This window comes from Lepidochelys olivacea, assembly GCF_965140295.1.
Source record: "Lepidochelys olivacea isolate rLepOli2 genome assembly, chromosome: 4".
NCBI lineage: Eukaryota > Metazoa > Chordata > Testudines > Cheloniidae > Lepidochelys > Lepidochelys olivacea.
Window position 1 is genome coordinate 71054792 of NC_140414.1, and position 19419 is coordinate 71074210.

Sequence of the window (19419 nt, forward strand, 5' to 3'; positions counted from 1 at the left end):
AAATATTGGCTCCACTGAAGTTAACGGGAGTTTTGTAATGAACTTCAGTGAGCCCGGGTTTCCACCAGCCTCAGGGGAAGGGAAAGAATCTGGGTTTTTTGCTTGTTTTAAGAGTAACTCAATGATTTTCACTCTGTAAGGCAAAAGATCCCCTGCACAATGGTAGAATGGTAGAACCAAAGCCATCTACGAAATATTTTAAGTTCTTCATTATTGCTCTCAGAATAAGTGAGATCCCCTTTCCTCTGGCACAAATGTAATGAAAGGAATCAATACATTCAGAAACTTCTGAAAGGAGTGTAGGCTTCTATTTTTCTGGGGAAAAAACAGAGCAAGTTTGGGATGCCACTGAACAAAATATGGATGCATGCAACAAAACAAGGCTTCAGTCCAGCAAAGTACTCAAGCACATACTTAACTTTGAAGATGTGAGTAGTCCCATTGATTTAAATGTTAAGCACCTGTGTAAATGCTTTGCTGGATTGAGGCTCAATAGAATGAGTGCCTAGAAAATCTTAATATATACTTGGTGGGAACTTACATTTTCTCTCATCAAAATGTAGACATCTAATTTACTGAACAGAGTGTACACAACTACCAAAGAGCCCTAAATATGAGCTTGAGTGTATGGAGCATTACATCAGAAAGGTGTTTAAGAAAAACTAATTCAAGGAGCTGTGCATATGCTTCACTTTCTTCTTCTTCCACTGAAGGCCTCATATTTAGAAAGCTTTGTAAAAAAAACACTGCATGGTTTCTTGTAGACATATCAAAGAATTAAATAATGGAAATGTTTCATTCATGGTAGGTATATTAAGTGGTGGGGCAAAAATGTATGCACAGCTATAAAAGTAGATATATCTAAAATACTACCCAGTAAAGCTCTCTGGCAAAGGAAGCCGGAAGAAAGAATAACTCAGAATGCATCACATGAACCCTGACCAGTCAATGAGCACAAGCTGAAAGTTGATGAAATCTGACACTGCACCAAAATTGATTTTTTATTTAGAACAAACCCAGAGCTTTTTCCAAAGAGGTATGAAAAAGATAACAACTGACTCCTTTGCAGAGTGGATCTAAAGTTCCTGCTCAATGAGTTGTTTTGAGTAGCACACAGCTGCTGTCTTGATATTAAGAGTGTATATAGGGAATTCTGTTAAATTCACACTTCAATCCTTCTTCTAGGAAGAAAATCTCAATGGACTTCTATTTGTCCTATCACACTCCAGAATCTTTCACTGAAAATCAACCCCTTTTTCTTGGACAGGGAAGTGAAGAGTGATTTAACAAGTATTTGTAAAAACAGAAACAAAAAACCAAACAACAACAACGAAACAAAACACACACACCAAGGTAACTGTCTGAATACTCTCATGTTTCTTTCTGCAAGAAAAAGTCCCCATTAACCTGCCTATTCAAGGGAGGAAAAAGTCAGTCTTCTGATGTACGTGCAGCACTAGTATTGATGTTAATGGAGGTGACCCACACATTCAAGGGCAAAATCTACTGCTCCTCCCTTTTAAAAAAAATATATATATATCCATGTACTACCTTATAAATTTTATACATAAATCAAAATACATTCTACAGAGGCACCAAGTTTGTTCCTATTTAAAGAAAAGAGTCACTCTCTAACATTTCCTTGGCTTAATTAGAATGTTATTTTGGAAATGGAAAGCTGCAAAAAAGAAATGTGTTTTTTTTTTCATTAAACTTACTTATCCATACCATTAATCATTCTGAAGATCATTAAATTCTTAAACAAAACACAGGATACATTTAAAATATGCCACTCTCATTTTCACTTTAACCCAATAAAATTTTCAGAGATTTCTTAAATAATCAGCTTTTGAATTAACCATCCATAAAGAAAGGTCTTTAGCTTATTTTTGGCTGTGTCAACCTAATTTAACTTAAGCGGCACAAATCAAGGTATGATTAGCTGCTGAAAGTATAATTATTCACAGTAAAAATATATCTTGCTGTTGTGTATTGCATACTATGACTTCTGTAATGACAGCTGAAGAGGCAAACTCCATAGAGACAGTTCTGTTTTTTTTTTTAACTTAATATACTTTTGGTAATTGAAAAACATTGCATGGGGGATTGCTCATGGATTGTTAGACTGAGGTTTTCATCTAAAGCTCCATCAGTCAAATCCAGTCCAGATGTGCAGTGAGAAAGGGTTATTACCGTTCGAAGGCTTTATAATGGACTATACAAAATGAGTTAATCTAGATACGAGCACACAAGTGTTCCTATCAGAAGTGCCCATCATCCCAGTCAATAATGGAATGAGTGGATATGGAGACTAAACTACTGTTTACAGAGTGCTTTACAAACACACAAAAATTTAACACAGAAGTGGATGAAACTGGGTACAACACCAGTCATTGCAAAGAGATGCAACTGCTTACATCAACTTTAATTGTGGTCTTCTGGTGTTAACTATCTCCACTGACTATGACAATTTACACCAGCAGAGGTCTCTGATCTCCGGAGCTGACAATCTAATTTAGACAAATAAAATAAAATGGAGAACAATACAAACAGTTCAGCACTGAGGCACATTGGTTTGTAGCAATTACCTGTTACAATGGACACGTAGAAGACTTCACTTTCCATGGTCATCATCCTGGCACATTTGACCAGCATTAAATTGACATTTTTATTTTAAAAGAAAAGAATCACTGAAGAAAAAAAAACCCTATAAATAAATTCATAAAATACTTGCCTGAAACCCGAGGAGTTTTTCACTGGGCTTAATATGTCTCTGAAATTCACATTCTACAGGTTGTATCACTTTGATTCCATCTTCATAAAACACATAGAACATGTTCCCAATTCCCAGACCTTAGGAACAAAAACACATTCAAATGAACAAAATTAGAGCCTAAAAAACACACAACCAACTCCTCCTTTTGAATGCAAGCCCTCACCATATCACTGGCATGAGATCAATTTATTAATGTGCATGATGTTAATAAAGCTAATCCTATGGGATCTTTTATTGTTTAGCTAAAACAAAAAAATGACATTATTCAGGATTTCACATTGTTTTTTCCCACATGAGTAAGCCAGTGGGCTTCATGAACACAGACTTGGAAATGTATACCACATTGAGAGCTTCATTAAGGAAAATGATCATGTAATTTTTTTTTTTACATTTGGATCAAATGAAAATAAATTCCACATATTTTTCACTTTTCCTTTTCTGAGGGATGAGTTCAAATAATTTCTATAAAACCTTAACAGAACCATCCTGATTTTTAGTCATTCATTATTATATATCACATTTCTTTCAGTACTGTAAATAACATATTCTTTATAATATTTTATTGGAAAGTCACGGTGGAAGAAGGGGCCTACTGTAATGCTAATTTGAACAAACACAAATGTTTAGCCACTGTACAATCACAGAAATGTAGGTCTGGACGGGACCGTGAGAAGTCATCTAGTCCAGCACCCTGTGCTGAGACAGGACAAAGTATACCAAGACCATTCCATAGATGTTTGTCTAACTTGCTCTTAAAAATCTCCAGTATCAGAGATTCAACAACATGCCTTGGAAGTTTACTCCAGTGCTTAACTATCCTTACAGTTAGACAGTTTTTCCTAGCATCTAACCTAAATCTCCCCTGATGCAGACTAACAGTATTACTTGTTGTTCTACCTTTAGTGAACATGGAGAATAACTGATCGCTATCCTCTTTAATAACAGTCTTCTAATACGTTTATATGTCCCTCCCCCCGTCTTCTTTTCTCAAGGTTAGTGTGCCCAGTTTTATCTTTCCTCCAAAGTCATGTTTTCTAACCCCCCTTTTTTTCCCCCTTTTTTTCCCCCTTCATTTTTCTCTGAACTCTGCACTCTCTAATTTCTCTACATCTTTCCTAAAGTGTGGCACTTAGAACTGGACACAGTACTCCAGTTGAGGCTTCACCAGTGCTAAGTTGAACCCCTGTGTCTTACATACAACACTCCTCCCCCACAAATTATATTAGCCTTTTTCACAATTGCATCACACTGTTGGCTCATATTCAATTTATGATCGACTATGACCCCAGATCCTTTTCGGTAGTACTATTACCTAGCCAGTAATTCCCTGTTCTCTAGTTGTGCATTTGATTTTTCTTTCCTAAGTATAATACTTATCTTCATTTAACTTCATTTTGTTGATTTCAGACCAATATTCTAATTTGTCAAGGTAATTTTGAATTCTATTCCTGTCCTCCAAAATGCTTGCAACCACTCCCAACTTCTTTTCATCCCACAAATTTTGTAAGCAAACTCTCCACTCCTTTATCTAAGTTATTAATGAAAATATTGACTTGTACTGGACGCTGGACACACCCATGTGGATTAGATACTTTATCCCAGTTTGACAGTGAACCATGATAAATACTCTTTAAGTACAGCCTTTCAATCAGTTGCGCACCCACCTTTTAGTAATTTCATGTAGACCACCTTTCCCTAGTTTGTTTATGAAAATGTTATGCGAGCCATGTGAAAAGCCTTACTAAAATCAAGATACCTCATGTCTACTGCTCCCCCCTCTCCACTAGGACAGTAACCCTGTCAAGAAATAGAAAACCAATTACGTGGTCTGGCATGATTTGGACTTGACAAATTCATGTTGGCTATTCCTAATAACCCTATGTAACCACCCTCTAGGAGGTTACAAAATGATTGCTTAATAATCTGTTCCACTATCTTTTCAGGTATCAAAATTAGGCTGATTGTTCTATAATTCCGTAGGTCCTCTTTGTTCCCCTTTTTAAACATAGATACTATGCCTGCCTTTCTCCAGTTGTCTGGGACCTCACCACATAATTGTTTCAAGGCCCAGATGAATCCATGCTGACGAATAACTACAACTGTGAGAGCCTATATTAACTGGACTGTCAATACTCAACTCCATCAAGGCACAGCAATAAGTAAATATTGGACTTAAAGGAAAGGTAAGGATGGTGGGAGTGCTGCAACAGTGTAGAAAGGGAGAAAAGGCGTACTTCCTCCTGGCTTTGCCTTTATTGGATGTCTGCTGTCACCTTCCTGCCAGCCGCAATAATTGCTAAAGGCACAGGGACTGACCTGACAATAACAGAACTGCCATTGGCCTGTGAGTGTTTGGTTACAGTCCCTGATCCACAAATAGGAGTCCTGGGGGCATACAAGAGTCTGGGACATGTTTACTCTGTTCTCATCAGTCCACACACTGGTACATCATTTTTTAATTATTAATAACTATTGTTACAGAAGCAATAAAAATGTGATAGGTACTCTCTAATCACAGAAGATGACAGAGGATCAGGCTTGAAAAGTTTACACTCAGCTTATACTCAGCAGACAAAAAAGGGCCAATAACGTACTCAGTTCTATATAAGACAAGAAATGAGAGAACCCTTTGCTAAAGTTGCAAAATAAGCTTGGAGGGTGATACATGTTGGATTCTCAGTCCCCACCAACTGAATCAAGAACCCTAGTATGTGACTCTCAGTGTTGTCTTGGAAAACTCACTTGAACTCTCTGGGCCAGATTCCCACCTGGTGTACCTTGGCTTAGCTCCACTGAGGTCACTGGATTGGCAGGTTTATATCGGGACCCGTAAAATAGGGATGTTGAAAGAACCTAGTTAATATTTGTAAAGCACTTTGGCAGCATAAAGAATATGTGCTAAGTTTTATTTGTAATTAGGCCATTTCCAAGTCAAATGTTATATTTTGAACTTTGATTTCTATGGAACAGAAAATTCAGTCACAAAAAGTGTATTTGTGTACCACGCATCAACATCTACCATGGCAAAAGAGCACTGTAGCACAGAGCAAAATCTGTGGGAAACTCAGCTACCATGAATCTTTCATTGGAAGTAATTGAAAAAAAAAAAAACCCTTACATTTATGGAAATATCTGAAAGTTTCCCTATAACTTTAATTGAATATACGGCTAGTCAGAGTTAAAAATAAAGGGTCTTATTAACACTTTGGTTTCAACATTTTTGCTTGTGCCTAGATATTGCTATGGTAAGTCATATTAAAGCACAGACTCAGATCCTGCAAAATACCTATCATTGGAAGTAAACCTTAGAAGGCAACAGTGTTCTAAACTGCACAAACACCTGATACTGCTTATGCCATAAAATGTATCCCTTAGAGAAGTTTCCAAAAGGTCATGAAATTTTCCCCCAGAGTCACAACATTATATCAAGAAGAAACTGCTTTGTCTTATGGACTAATTAACCAATCAGAATTCTCTATTATTCTGCGAGCTGCACAAGATGACACTCTTGACAAATGATTCACAGCATGCAGTCAAAATTCTAACTACAGATAGGCTGAATGGATGAAAGATTTATAACAACAACAGGACAAGCTAAGGGCAAAGCAACAGCCTGGATTTTCAATTCTGACTCTGAGTTTCCTTGTTCCTATACCCTTAACATTACACAGATGTAGGTTAAATACAAACAATAAAAAAGTTGTTGTAAATAATCAATTTGCCCCAAAATAAGCATGTTTATATAAAGGCATTAACATGCCATGATATTTTACAAAAAAAACCCTGCAAATGAAAAGATAATTACTAGAACTACTGACTGCTAACGAGAAATGTAATAGGCACAAAAGAAAAAATATCATAGTATAGAAAAAATAATGTGTTAGTACCTTCCTCTCGCCACAATATGTTTGCAACTGCAGCATGTAAGAGAGAAAGAACAGAAGAGACAAATGAACAAGAAAAAAACCCCATGAAATGGTATATCAGTCCCTGAAATAATTATGATGCTACATTTTCTGGTTCATAAACTAAAGAACTTGTATTTACAAAATACAGTGAATTTACCAAAAGTTTCATATCAAACTATTGTACTTCAAAATGGGAAAAGCAATGACTTATCCATGCTTGTTGTTGATGTTTTTTGCAATTAACATTTCTAGCCTTTTATTAATAATGAGTATGTTCAATATTCCATTACTAACATATCTCAAGTTTATGTTCATAGAAATATAGATAAGACTATAGCTGAAGATAATTTTCATCTACTGTTTTAGTGCAAGTAATGAATTTTGAAGAATTATTCATTTTAGAAAAAAGTGATGAGAGACGTACACACTTAAGAACATATTTATAAGAGGCACTTAAAAATCATTGTTACTTCTATCCTGCTGTAACATGAGTCCTGATCCTTCAAAGTTAATGGTATGTTTGCCATTGACTTCAAAAAGAGCAGAAAGGGACAATAACTTTGTGGGGCAAACACACATGAATTGTGAGTTGTTACATTTACATGACATCATGAGCCATATCTGAAATTCTTGCCTGAAGTGTTTGGATTTTTGACATGTGGGATGGAGAAAAATGAATTATACAAATTCTGCTACTCCTTCCATCTATATATATTATATATAGCACCTAAATATAACTACCCGCTAAATATTTCTAAATATTTAAAGCACAGCCTGAAGTGGAAGAAACTAATCAAACAAACACACGAATGCCTTGAAAAATAACTGTCCTCACAGATACATACATATTTGAAGGAAAAGGAACAAAGAGAGAGAAAAAAAGTTTTTGTAAGCCCCTGGAGAACACCATTAGACTTTTTTCTAAGTTAATGATTCAGAGGCTTTGGAAAACATGGCAGTTGGGTTTTTCTTATTATCTTATTGCCTCCTCATTGTATTTCACACAGTCTCTCTTAGTAGTATTGACTTGCTATATGACCTTAGCCATACTACTTAAAGTCACTGTCTTTCAATTTCCCTATCTGCACTAGAGGAGGAGAACGTTTATGAACATTCAGCACTTTCAGATCTATGGATGAAGTTTTCTATATAAGTGTAAATTATTAGTAGCAATAGTGAAATGTAGCATTATTGAATTTTGGAATCAAAGCTTCACTCTTCTACATGAGAGCATACATTATTAACATATTACTATATTAATGTTTATTAGCTTTATAACTGTTTAATTTTTGTGCCTTTGTTAATTGCCCCTTGGGCGTATAGTAACTTCAAACTCCCAACACTGTATTGTCTTCATTGTGACCCATTAATGTATTATACACTACAAACGGCTAATACTGATTGTGGTCCTGATTCTGCCACCCTTTATTCACATTATGACATTTCTACATAAGGGGGCACATCCTCCCTCAGTTGGTGTAAATTGTAACAGACCCATTGAAATCAAAATTGAGACACTGCAAATTAAAATCTGTTTGTATATTCTCTCAATTTATTTTTTATACTTGCTCTTTTGAAGTCAAGTTGGCTTCCTATTTCAAAAAGAGATTAACTTCAGTGGAGTTATGACAGTTTACACCAGCTCAGGGTCAGTCTCACTGAAAGCAGCAGGATACCTGGGGACAATCTGCAGAGTAAATTACTACTCAGCAACAGTGAGGAGGGCAGAACTGGGCTCTATGTTAACAGTACAAAATATGCTGGGCTTGCAGTGTGATATTACATTGGCAATCACAAACACAGTACTTAATATGCCTCTGTTAATGTAAGGTACAATAGTTTTTACTTGGCTACTCATGTGTAAGCAATTTGGCTGTTTTGCTAAATGATATTTCTTTTGTCCTTGTGTAAAAGCGTTTAACAGTTTGAGGCAGATCTAGTCCTCTTGCTGTAAGCTGCATTCATGTAGGGATGGAAGATTAGCTTGGTGTCTTATTGACTGATTCTCTTTGTGAAGTAAGAAACCAACTTGACATAAAGAGGGCAAATATATTGTGGCAGAGCTCCAACCTTGTTCCCGTGGGTCCCGCGCTTCCAGGGGGTTTATGCTAGCTTCAGAGGCTCACTGCAACCCTCCACATAGCCCTTCTCTCCCAAGGGCCAGGGATACAGTCTACGGAGTCCTTTTCATCATAAGCCAGCAATGGAGGTTGGTGAGAGAATTCCCAAAGTCTCTGTTGCTCCTACGGACTTATGCCAAAACAGTTTAGCCTCCTGTCCTGACAGGGGCCTGTTTTCCCCTCCCAGGAGGTGTTTCTGTAGTGGAGGGTTGGGGGGAACCCAGGCCCGCCCTCTACTCCGGGTTCCGGCCCAGGGACCCTAATGGTAGCAGCTGTTGGCAGCCAACCTTTTACTGCCAGAGTTGCTACATTTTCCTGGGCCACTTCCCCACAGCTCTAATGCGTCTCCCTTCTTCACCCTTACCTTATGACTTGGGGGTGTCTTCATTAACCAGCCCTTCAGCTGCACTTCCTCTCCTCTGGTTCCTCTCTGCCCGACTGGAGTGAGCCCTTTTATATTATCAGAGGGGCCTTAATTAGAGTCAGGTGGTCACATTACCTTAATGGACTCACCTGACTCTTTGCAGGTTAATTGGAATTAGGTGTTCTCATTAGCCTGGAGCAGCCCCTGCTCTGGTCAGTCAGGGAACAGAAAACTGTTAATCCAGTGGCCAGTATATCTGCCTTCTGCTTAGGCTGGGGGGCCGGTGGGCCAGTCTCTATTCCACCTTAGTCCCGAGGCCTGCCGGGGATATCAGTTGGCAGCTCCTTCACGGGGCCGTGATCACGAGCATGTACTTGGCATGGTTCACCCCAATCCTGGACAACTGCCCCTTTTGCGGCGTGAGGAAAACCCTGGCGCACGTCTATCTGGAGTGCGCCAGGTTGCAGCCCCTATTCCGGCTCCTCACGAACATTTTGTTAAGTTTTTGGTTGCACTTTTCTCCTCACCTTCTTATCTATGCACTCCCTGTCCGTGGCCCCACTAAGTCGCGGGACCTCCTGGTCAACCTCCTCCTGGCCCTGGCTAAAGTGGCTTAGGCTGGGGGGGAGGAGGGCCTGGATCCCAATAAGGCTTAGGCTGGGGGGGGGGATCCTTTAGCAGTGGGCTAGCCTGCCCATATAGATATATATTTAAAAAATTGAGATGGTATAAAATATAGATTTTAAATTGTGTTACTCCAGACAATGGAGAGAAAAACGTTGAATTTGGATTTTTTTTTCTACTTAAAAAAATTTTCAATGAGATAATCATAGTCCTGCTGCTACAGAGCCAAGCATTCCCTCTTCTGCACAGGAAGATGAGAGCTGGTGGTACCCATAAAGAGAAGGAAGTACAGCCAATAAAGCATTACCCTTCCCTTCAACTTCTTTGAAGCCCCTCTTTGCAAACAACCTGCAGTGGAGCCTCTTCACGTGCAGGGGACACCAGCCCGAAGAGGGAGGGGGTGCAAAACAAGAAAAAACACTCTATATGTCATGCACCCCCAGCAACTCAATCTTTCCAAGAAAAAAAACAAACATGGTAGTTAACACCCCAGCATTTAACTACCCTTTGTACATCTGCAGTGGGGTAAGACATAAACAGGGATTCAGAGAGCAGCGTGGACGAGCAGGGTGTCCTTGCAGATGCACTAGGATAGTGTGGCTGGAGACTATTATGCACGGACATTCAGTATCTGCAGCATTTGTGGACTCAATTTGCCTATGTAATGCTATGCAGGGTCTCTCTGCAAGACTCAAAAGCTGTCTCCTTAGAGTAGTGGTTCTTAAACTTTATTTCAGCCTGCACCCGTTTGGTTCTCAAAATATGTTCCTGCACACCTGATCAAAATCAAAATATGTTCTCGCACCCCTTATCAAAAATTGTGGAAGTAGGTCAGTTCTTTAAACCTATTTGTATATTACAGTAATCGTTAAAAAATGTATAATGTTAATAAATACATAGGTTTGATAAAACAAAGTACTTGCACTTATGTGCCTGCGCTTAATTTGTGATTTTGATGATTTACCTTCTAAAAAAATCTGGCATGTCTCGCACCCTCAGGGGGTGCATGCGGTCCAGGTTAAGAACCACGGCCCTAGAGCAAATTGGAAGGATTTTTTTTTTAAATTAGTGTTCCTCTCCAAAGATTTTCTTAAGGAAGGGCAGCATGTGACCCAAATGTATTCAAGGCCTCCTGCACAGAGCTGTAACTCCTGCATTTGAACAATAAATTCTAGGAAAGGTGGATGTGGGGGAGAGAGATAAAAGAAAATTAAAACCATTCTCCCAATTATTTCAACTACATGTAAGGACATGGCATTAACAAATGCATGACATCTAAGACATTCAATACAGAATACAAATAATCTGGTTAATGCAAAATGACATATATGATATCTAGATTTGTTACACAAGACAAAAAATGAATGAAAAAAAAAACCTCAGCTTTAGAAAAACTGACTTACTAGCTTGAAAATACCACAAGATACCTGGTAAATTGTAGTGGGAAGAAGATTTAGCATTGCTTTTTGAAACTGCAGCTTGGATGTGAAATACAGATTTTATAGATTTTAAGAGTGGACCATTATCACCATCTAATCTAACCTCCTGGAGAGCACAAGCCAAAGACGCTGCCCCAATATTTTATGCATTAAGTCCACAACTTCTATTTGAACTATAACATATTTTTAAGGAAGATATCCAGTCCTGATTTAAAGATTTCAATAATGGAGGATCCATCACATCTGCACTACAGATGGGAGGCACTACAAGGAACATGCCCTTCAGATTCTATTTTAAATAAAAACTAATCACTCAGCCATACCCCAATACTCAACTCTTGCATTTTTCTTAGGCTCAAGATGGAAAAAATGCACAATTATTATAAGTAATCTCATAGATGACAATTCTTCCCATGTATTAAAATGGAGAGTTGCTATGTTCCAGTCATGTCTTTTTTGTGTCAAGAAATGCGGTATGTAATGCATTACAACTACTGATTAAACAGTTACGTATATACAATATACAATTATTAAATAGTAATACTGGTCAAGATCCAAATCTTTTCCCCTTGAACAAGAAGTGTTCTTAACATAATCAGAAACCTCCACAAATAGGCCAGAGAAGCTCTGAATGGCTAGGAAAACACACATACTCAGTATTTACAAAAGATGACTTTCAGTAAAGAAAACCCCTCTCTGCCAGTATGGGACCTCTCTGCCACATCACATGGTATTACAGTGTCCTAATTTTCTTCTTTATATTGAAATGGTGGAGAATGGATACAAATGATGGGATCTTTCTTGTTTATTTTTCACATGACTTGAAATTCAACAATTTTGCAGTTGAATTAACAATTTCCTTTTGCCAACATAACTGGATCATCATATTGCCAGCAATCAATAAGCAGTATACTATGTTTCAGGAGAAAACAAAGGGTGAGGCCACTGAGAATCAGAAAAGTCACTTCTTTTGTACAAAAAAATGCTCTTTCATGTTTTCCATAGAACAGTTTTACTTCTTGACTCACATGCTTCAATGGCCATCATATAAAAAATGGCTGATGACCTTTAAGATCTATTAGCTTTTATCTTCACTGAAGTATTGTCATTTTTTTACTGGACCTATATTATGCAGCTTGTGGTTAAATAAGCTTTCCTTCCCTCTCCATTGATATTTCAAATCACAGGGCTAAACAAAACATTTTCAATACCATTTTGTTGCTTTGGTGCTAATGTAGACTAAGTGGAAATCAATTTAAAGCTTAAGTTTAGAAATGTTTCCAGAATCACTATGCTGGCTGAACATTTTAATTCAAAACAGCCTCATAAGAGACGGGGAAAAAAACCCTAACGAAAAAGACACCAAATTCTCTTCTGGGTTTGCATACTGAACTAGTAAGAAATACATTGTTTCAACATTGTCATTTATGATATTAAATTAACAGGTTTCAAACTGAACATCCATTTGTGGAAACCTGGCAAATGGAGAAAAACAATGATCTCTCATGACACCTTATGAAATATAACTCAAACTCAAATTTCTCTATCTCTAACTCCTCAAAATGCCTTTCCATAGTTTGCATTTAATAAGAATATTCCTTTGTCTAGTATTATTAATTCCAATAGATGGATCAATAGATACATGCACAGTGGCACCACAACTCAAGTAACCTTCTTTCACATTAACCCAACAACCTAGGGTGACTGCTCTATAGGGGTCAGGATATCGACTGAGAATTCCTTCTACTGGCTCTGCAGCTGCTCAAGGGTAGGAAGGGGATTCTGTAGAGTTGGCTTCTAAAGACAGTAATTCCAAACGTTTTCATTAATTGTTATCATGAGTTTATATCACATGAATTTCAATTTAAAGGTTGGATTCAAAACCATCAGGTTTCATTTGGTTTCCTGATTATCATTTAAACCCACACAGTTTGCAATATTTCTAAATGAACCCAATTTGAGTTTTAGCTTCGCCGTGAAACCAAGAAACAAGATGAGAATTTTTGCATGTGTTTGGTTTTTTTACGTTATCTTTAGATCGTGTAACCAAGTATAACACTTCAATCTCTCTGGTCACTCGATTAGAGACCTAAAAGTGACAATTCTTCAACAAAAAAACTTCAAAAACAGACTCCAACGAGAGACTGCTGAATTGAAATTAATTTGCAAACTGGATACAATTAACTTGGGACAATTAAATTGGGAGTGGATGGGTTATTACACAAAGTAAAACTATTTCCCCATGTTTATTCCCTCCCTCCCCGTTCCTCAGATGTTCTTGTCAACTGCTGAAAATGGCCCACCTTGATTATCACTACAAAAGGTTTTCTCGCCCTCCCCCCCCGGCTCTCCTGCTGATATTAGCTCATCTTAAGTGATCACTCTCGTTACAGTGTGTATGGTAACACCCATTGTTTCATGTTCTCTGTGTATATTAATCTCCACACTCTATTTTCCACTGAATGCATCCGATGAAGTGAGCTGTAGCTCACGAAAGCTTACGCTCAAATAAATTTGTTAGTCTCTAAGGTGCCACAAGTACTCCTTTTCTTTTTGTGGATACAGACTAACACAGCTGCTATTCTGAAAACTATAATAGTAATGACTGCAGACACTATGGCTAAGGCTTGCCTTTTCAGACTATTTTCTTCAGAAAAATATAAATAGCTGTCCTTATGTCATGAGTGAGGAATCCTGGTTTCTGTTCCCAACTCTGTTCCAGACTTCCTGTGTGATAATGGGTAAGTTTTTTACTCTGTGGTACAGGTTTCCCATAATACTTTCTTAAATTATGTGTTTCTGAATTTCCTCATTACCATTTAGTTTCCCTTTATTGGAATTTTGGATAAATTTAATAGTGATATCAGATCCTAATTCAGATTTTCTCAGGACTCGCTATCTACCAGTGTTATGGTCAAATACTCTTCATCCATGGTGAAACTCATATTAATATTAATGAAGTGTTCATGTGTGGGCTCAGAGCAACATTGGCCCTAAAAATTCATTTCTAGTTAAGTTTCAGGCCTGTCTCTATAGTACTGTATAAATGAGTACAGACAGCATGAGTGAATTTTAGGAAGGTAGTTGCAGTACACTTTTTCTGCTCTCTGTAATAGCTATAAGATTAATTGTTGAAAAATAATGTCATTATTTGGGAGAGACATTCTCTGCTTGATTCATATGGTGATAACTCTCATAGGCAACAGCTGTACATCGATATACACCCATCAAGAAGAAACCATATCCTGTGACAGGGTCGGTCCATATGACTACAGGAGAAGAGTAATAGAAGGCAGATATATTAGCTGCAAGCTAAATAGGTCCCTTTTCCCTGGGTAAGGTAACAGGGAAGGTTTTTTGTTTTTGTTTTTGTTTTTGAAACAGAAAGAAAATTTATTGGTAACGCTTACAGAATTACCAAAGGAAACAAAACAACTATGCAACAAAACAACGCAATCAGAAGGTATAACACAGCAGCTTTCAGGAGGGAGAAGTGTTCAGGCTAGCCTGGGCCCAGAGCGGGGGGGCTTCCTCGACACTCGTGGTCTTCCACCCTCCTGAGTTACCTGGTGGCCTAGAGCGGGGGGGCTTCCTCGACACTCGTGGTCTTCCACCCCCTCGAGTTACCCAGTGCCGCGCCCAGTGTCACCGATCCTCCCCCTCCTGAGAGTGCCCGGTAAGATGGGCACGGCTGCGGGGTGGGCAGGTTAGGGAGGGGGGGGTAGACACCCATGTATTATAGGACCCCTCCTAGATGACAGGAATGATGGTATCCACAGCGGCAACGGCTGGGGCTGGCGTCTCTCGCTCTTCCCCTCAATCAAAGGGTCAGACGGAGGGAACCGGACGGGGTCACCGAGCAGAGAACCCCAGACAGCGCCCACCGCTCCTCGAAGGCTTCAAGGGAGTCGGTGGATGCCGCCCAGAGGAACTCCGCCCGGATACGTGAGTGTACTGAGGATCGAAAAATGGCCCCACAATCGCAGGACGCTTCATGGGCCAACCTCCTCTCTCTGGTTTTATAAATGGCTGTTTTAGCCAAAGCTAGGAGGAGGTTGACCAGAAGATCCCGCGACTTTGTGGGGCCACGAATGGGAAGTGTATAGATAAAAAGGTGGGGGGAAAAATGAAGCCAGAAGCGTAATAAAATATTTGTGAGGAGCCGGAAAAGGGGTTGCAATCTGGCACACTCTAAATACACGTGCGCCAGGGTTTCCCTCACATTACAAAAAGGACAAGTGTCCGGAATGGGGGTAAACCGTGTCAAAAACACGCCCGTGCTCACAGCTCCGTGAAGGAGCCGCCAACTGATGTCCCCGACGGGCCTTGGGACCAGGGTGGAATACAGGCTGGCCCACCGAGGTTGCTCACCCTCCAAAGGTGGCAGGAGATCCCGCCACTTTGTATCGGGGCGGGACACCAGGGTGTGGGCGTGAAGGGTGTGAAGCCTAAGTGTATATAAGTATTTCCATGGAGCAATTTGAAAGCTAACCGGCTGCAGTTCGTGCAGCCGGCTTGCAGTGAAAGGGTGAGGGGTTTGTTGGGATCTACGGGGTGGGGGCCCGATGGAAAGGTCCGGCGGGCCCGGGGTAAGGGATGGGCGGGGTGCGCCCTCGCACAAGGCTCGGCTAACATAAGCCCGAGCAGCGGGGGTCAAGGCGGCCTTCACCTCCTGAAGTACGCGCCGGGGGGTACGAAGGCTGGAGAGCCCCATGCGCCGAGCGAGCATCAGGGGATCCAGCCAGTCTCTCCGGTTGTAGTCCAGGAGGTCTCCGACCCTCGTGACTTCCGCCAGGACCAACCTCTGGCGCACCGAGCGGGACTCCGCCACCTGCACACGGAGCTGGGGGTTGTGTAGCAGGGGCTCCGTGAGGAGATCTGCCCCCACGGTGGCCGCCACGGACCTGGTTGTTAGAAACAATTTCCAGGTCCGGAGGAGGTCCTGGTAGAAGACCGGCAGCCTGGAGAGGTCTCGCGGAAAACCCCTCGGAGAAAGATAAAAGAGCTGCCGGTCATATCGAAACCCTTGGAAACGGCGCAGGAAGGCGTGCGCCAGTATGCTCCACGCCGAACTACTTGCACTATAAAAGAGCCTCTGCAGGGCCTGGAGGCGGAAGACGCGGACCTGAGTGTACAGACACTTCAGGCCCTGCCCTCCTTCCTTCAGGGGTAGATGAAGAACTCCAACAGGGGCCCAGTGCATTCCTGACCAAAAGAACTCTAGAATCAATCTCCGGAGATGGGTCAGGAAACCCGGGGCCGGGGCCAGGGTGTTGAGCCGGTACCAGAGCGTGGACAGGACTAGTTGGTTAAGCACCAGTGCTCTCCCTCGGAGGGAGAGACATCGAAGAAGCCTCGTCCATCTCCGGATCCGCTCTATCACCCCGCCCTCTAAATTTTGCCAGTTCTCCGGCGGGGAAGGATGCATGGCGGAAAGGTAAACGCCGAGATAGAGCAGTGGACCCGCACTCCACCGGATGGTCTGAAGTGCGGGTGGGAGGGAGCTCACCTGCCGCCAGTCCCCCACCGCCAAGCCAGAGCTCTTGACCCAGTTGACTCAGGCGGAGGAGGCTGCCGAATAAATGGCTTGGCATGCCTCCACTCGCGCCAAGTCACCCGGGTCCTGGACCACGAGGAGTACGTCATCGGCGTACGCCGACAGGACCAGCCGCAGCTCCAGCTCCCGCAGCACCAACCCTGTCATCCTCCTGCGGAGGAGACAGAGGAAAGGCTCGATCGCCAGAGCATACAACTGGCCCGAGAGGGGGCACCCCTGCCGCACTCCTCGCCCGAAGGTGACCGGTTCAGTCAGGGTCCAGTTGAGCCTAACCAAACACTCCGCGGAGGCATACAGCACCCGGAGAAAACTCACAAACTGAGGTCCAAATCCAAACGCCTGCAGAGTGCTCAGGAGGTACCCATGGTCTACTCTATCAAACACCTTCTCCTGATCAAGAGACAGGAGGGCGAATGATAGACCATCTCTCCGCCCGAGTTCCAAAAGGTCTCGGACGAGAAAGAGGTTGTCAAAAATGCTGCGACCCGGGACAGTATAGGTCTGGTCTGGGTGGACCACGTCCGCCATCACGGACCCTAGCCGCAGCGAGATTGCTTTCGCTACGATTTTGTAATCCGTGCTAAGGAGTGAGACGGGACGCCAGTTTCGTAAATCGCGGAGGTCCCCCTTCTTCGGCAGCAAAGCAAGCACCGCTCGCCTGCATGACAGAGGGAGGACCCCGCTCTGCAAGGACTCAGCCCAGACGGTGACTAGGTCTGGGCCGAGTATGTCCCAGAACGCGCGGTAAAACTCCACGGTCAGCCCGTCCATGCCCGGAGATTTATTGGTGGGCATGCGACGGAGGGCTTCCGAGAACTCGGCCAGGGTGAGAGGCAGCTCTAGTCGGTCTCGGTCGCCCACGCTGACCGTGGGGAGTTCCTCCCAGAGCACCTCGCAAGCGTCAGGATCGGTCGGGTCCGGGGAGAAAAGGCTTGTGTAGAAGTCACGGGCCCTCCCACACATCTCCTCCGGACCCGTGAGGGGGGTGCCGTCTTCCGCAAGAAGGCAGGTGACGTGTTTCTTGGCCCCCCTCGTTTTCTCCAGGGCATAGAAGAAGCGGGAGCCGCGGTCCATCTCCCGAAGGAGGCGGATGCGGGATCGAACGAAGGCACCTTGGGCCCGGTGGTCCTCAAGGGCCCGGAGCTCCTCCCACTTCTCCGGGCACGCTCCGCAGAGGGACGGGTCCTCGGGATCGGCGGCCAGGCGCCTCTCCATCTCTAAGACCTCCCGTTCCAGCTGCTCTATCGCCGCATTTCGCCGTCGGCTGGTGCCCCGAGTGTAGTCACGGCAGAAGAGCTTGGCGCGCACCTTCCCGAGATCCCACCATCGCCGCACCGAGGGAAAGGCACGCCACTGCTCTCGCCAGGCCAACCAAAACTCCCAGAAGGACATCACAAAGCTCTCGTCCTCCAACAGGCTGTTATTAAAGTGCCAATAGGCTGGCCCAGGTCTCTCTGCACGGAGGGAAACCGTTACAGCGACTAAATGATGATCGGAGAATGGGGCCGGCCGAATGGCGGAGGAGTGGGCCTGTGAAAGATGGAAACGGGATAAGTAAATACGGTCCAACCGAGAGTGGTGTGACCGATGGGCCTCCACCCGGACAAAGGTGAACGTGGAGGTGTCATCTGCGTGATGGTCGCGCCAGACGTCCACTAGGGAGTGATGGTCGACTATCCCTTGGAGAATATTCGCGGCGGCCAGACTCGGTTCGGCCCCTGAGCGGTCCCGTTCCTCGAGGGTGGTGTTAAAATCCCCTCCCAGGACCAGGCACTCATGCGAATCCAGGGTGCCGAGAAAGTCGGACACCTGCTGATAAAATTGTGGCCGCCTGGAGCTCATTTGCGGGGCATAGATGTTAACAAAATTAACCACGAGCCCCTCCATACGGACTCGAAGGTGCAGCACGTGGCCCGGTACGGCGTCATTGACCCCTAGCACCTCAGGCCGTAGATTGGGGGAGAATAGGGTTGCCACTCCAGCCTGCCAGGTCGCAAAGTGGCTAAAGTATACCCCGTCCCCCCACTCCAGCCGCCACCTGTCCTCGGCGGCCGGGTCCGTATGGGTCTCCTGCAGGAAAACTACAGAGTACCTCCCCTCCCGAAGGTAAGAGAGCACCTGGGACCTGCGGAGAGCCATCCTACAGCCCCTGGTATTCAGGGTCGCAATAATAAAAGGCGTCATACGGAGGGCTGGGGGGGTGGGGGTCTCGTATTGGCGGGGGGGTTCAGGGCCCCCGGCGGGTTGCACAGCAACCCATGACCCATCCCGTGGGTGAGTAGATCGCTTCGGAAGCTGCGGGCTCGCTCGTAGGCCGCAGCACTGCGCTTTCCTTGCCCCCTGCCCTCCTTTATAAGGGCCTTTGTGGCCTGGAGGAGTTGATCAAAATCCCCCCATAGCCGAAGAGCCAGCTGTGCCCTATCGCGGGCGCCACGGGAGTGCTCTAGGAACTTCCGTAGCGCATGCCGCAGCTCATGGGGGGGTGGGGTTACAATTCCTGAGGTATTCCCTGATGGGCCTCTTAATACAGCCTCGTGGTCCGCTAAGGCAGGTAGACAGGGTGCGGACCACCGACGAGGCGTCTGACAGGCTGGGGTTATTAAATTCATTTCACACCTTGGGGTGGAGGGG

At 43.2% G+C, this 19419-nt stretch overlaps 1 protein-coding gene across 3 annotated transcripts in view; it reads right to left on the reverse strand.

Moving 5' to 3' along the window:
* FSTL5 (follistatin like 5) overlaps positions 1 to 19419 on the reverse strand; it is a 588878-nt gene that overhangs the window by 58152 nt on the left and 511307 nt on the right. For 2 of the 3 annotated variants that reach the window (XM_084625380.1, XM_084625381.1), the window contains exons 11-12: positions 6664 to 6690; positions 2735 to 2853 (exon numbers count right to left, since the gene is read on the reverse strand). In XM_084625380.1, coding sequence (XP_084481506.1) covers positions 2735 to 2853; positions 6664 to 6690 — 146 coding nt within the window. The remainder of the gene's footprint in view (positions 1 to 2734; positions 2854 to 6663; positions 6691 to 19419) is intronic. The other variant, XM_084625382.1, reaches the window with a different exon arrangement.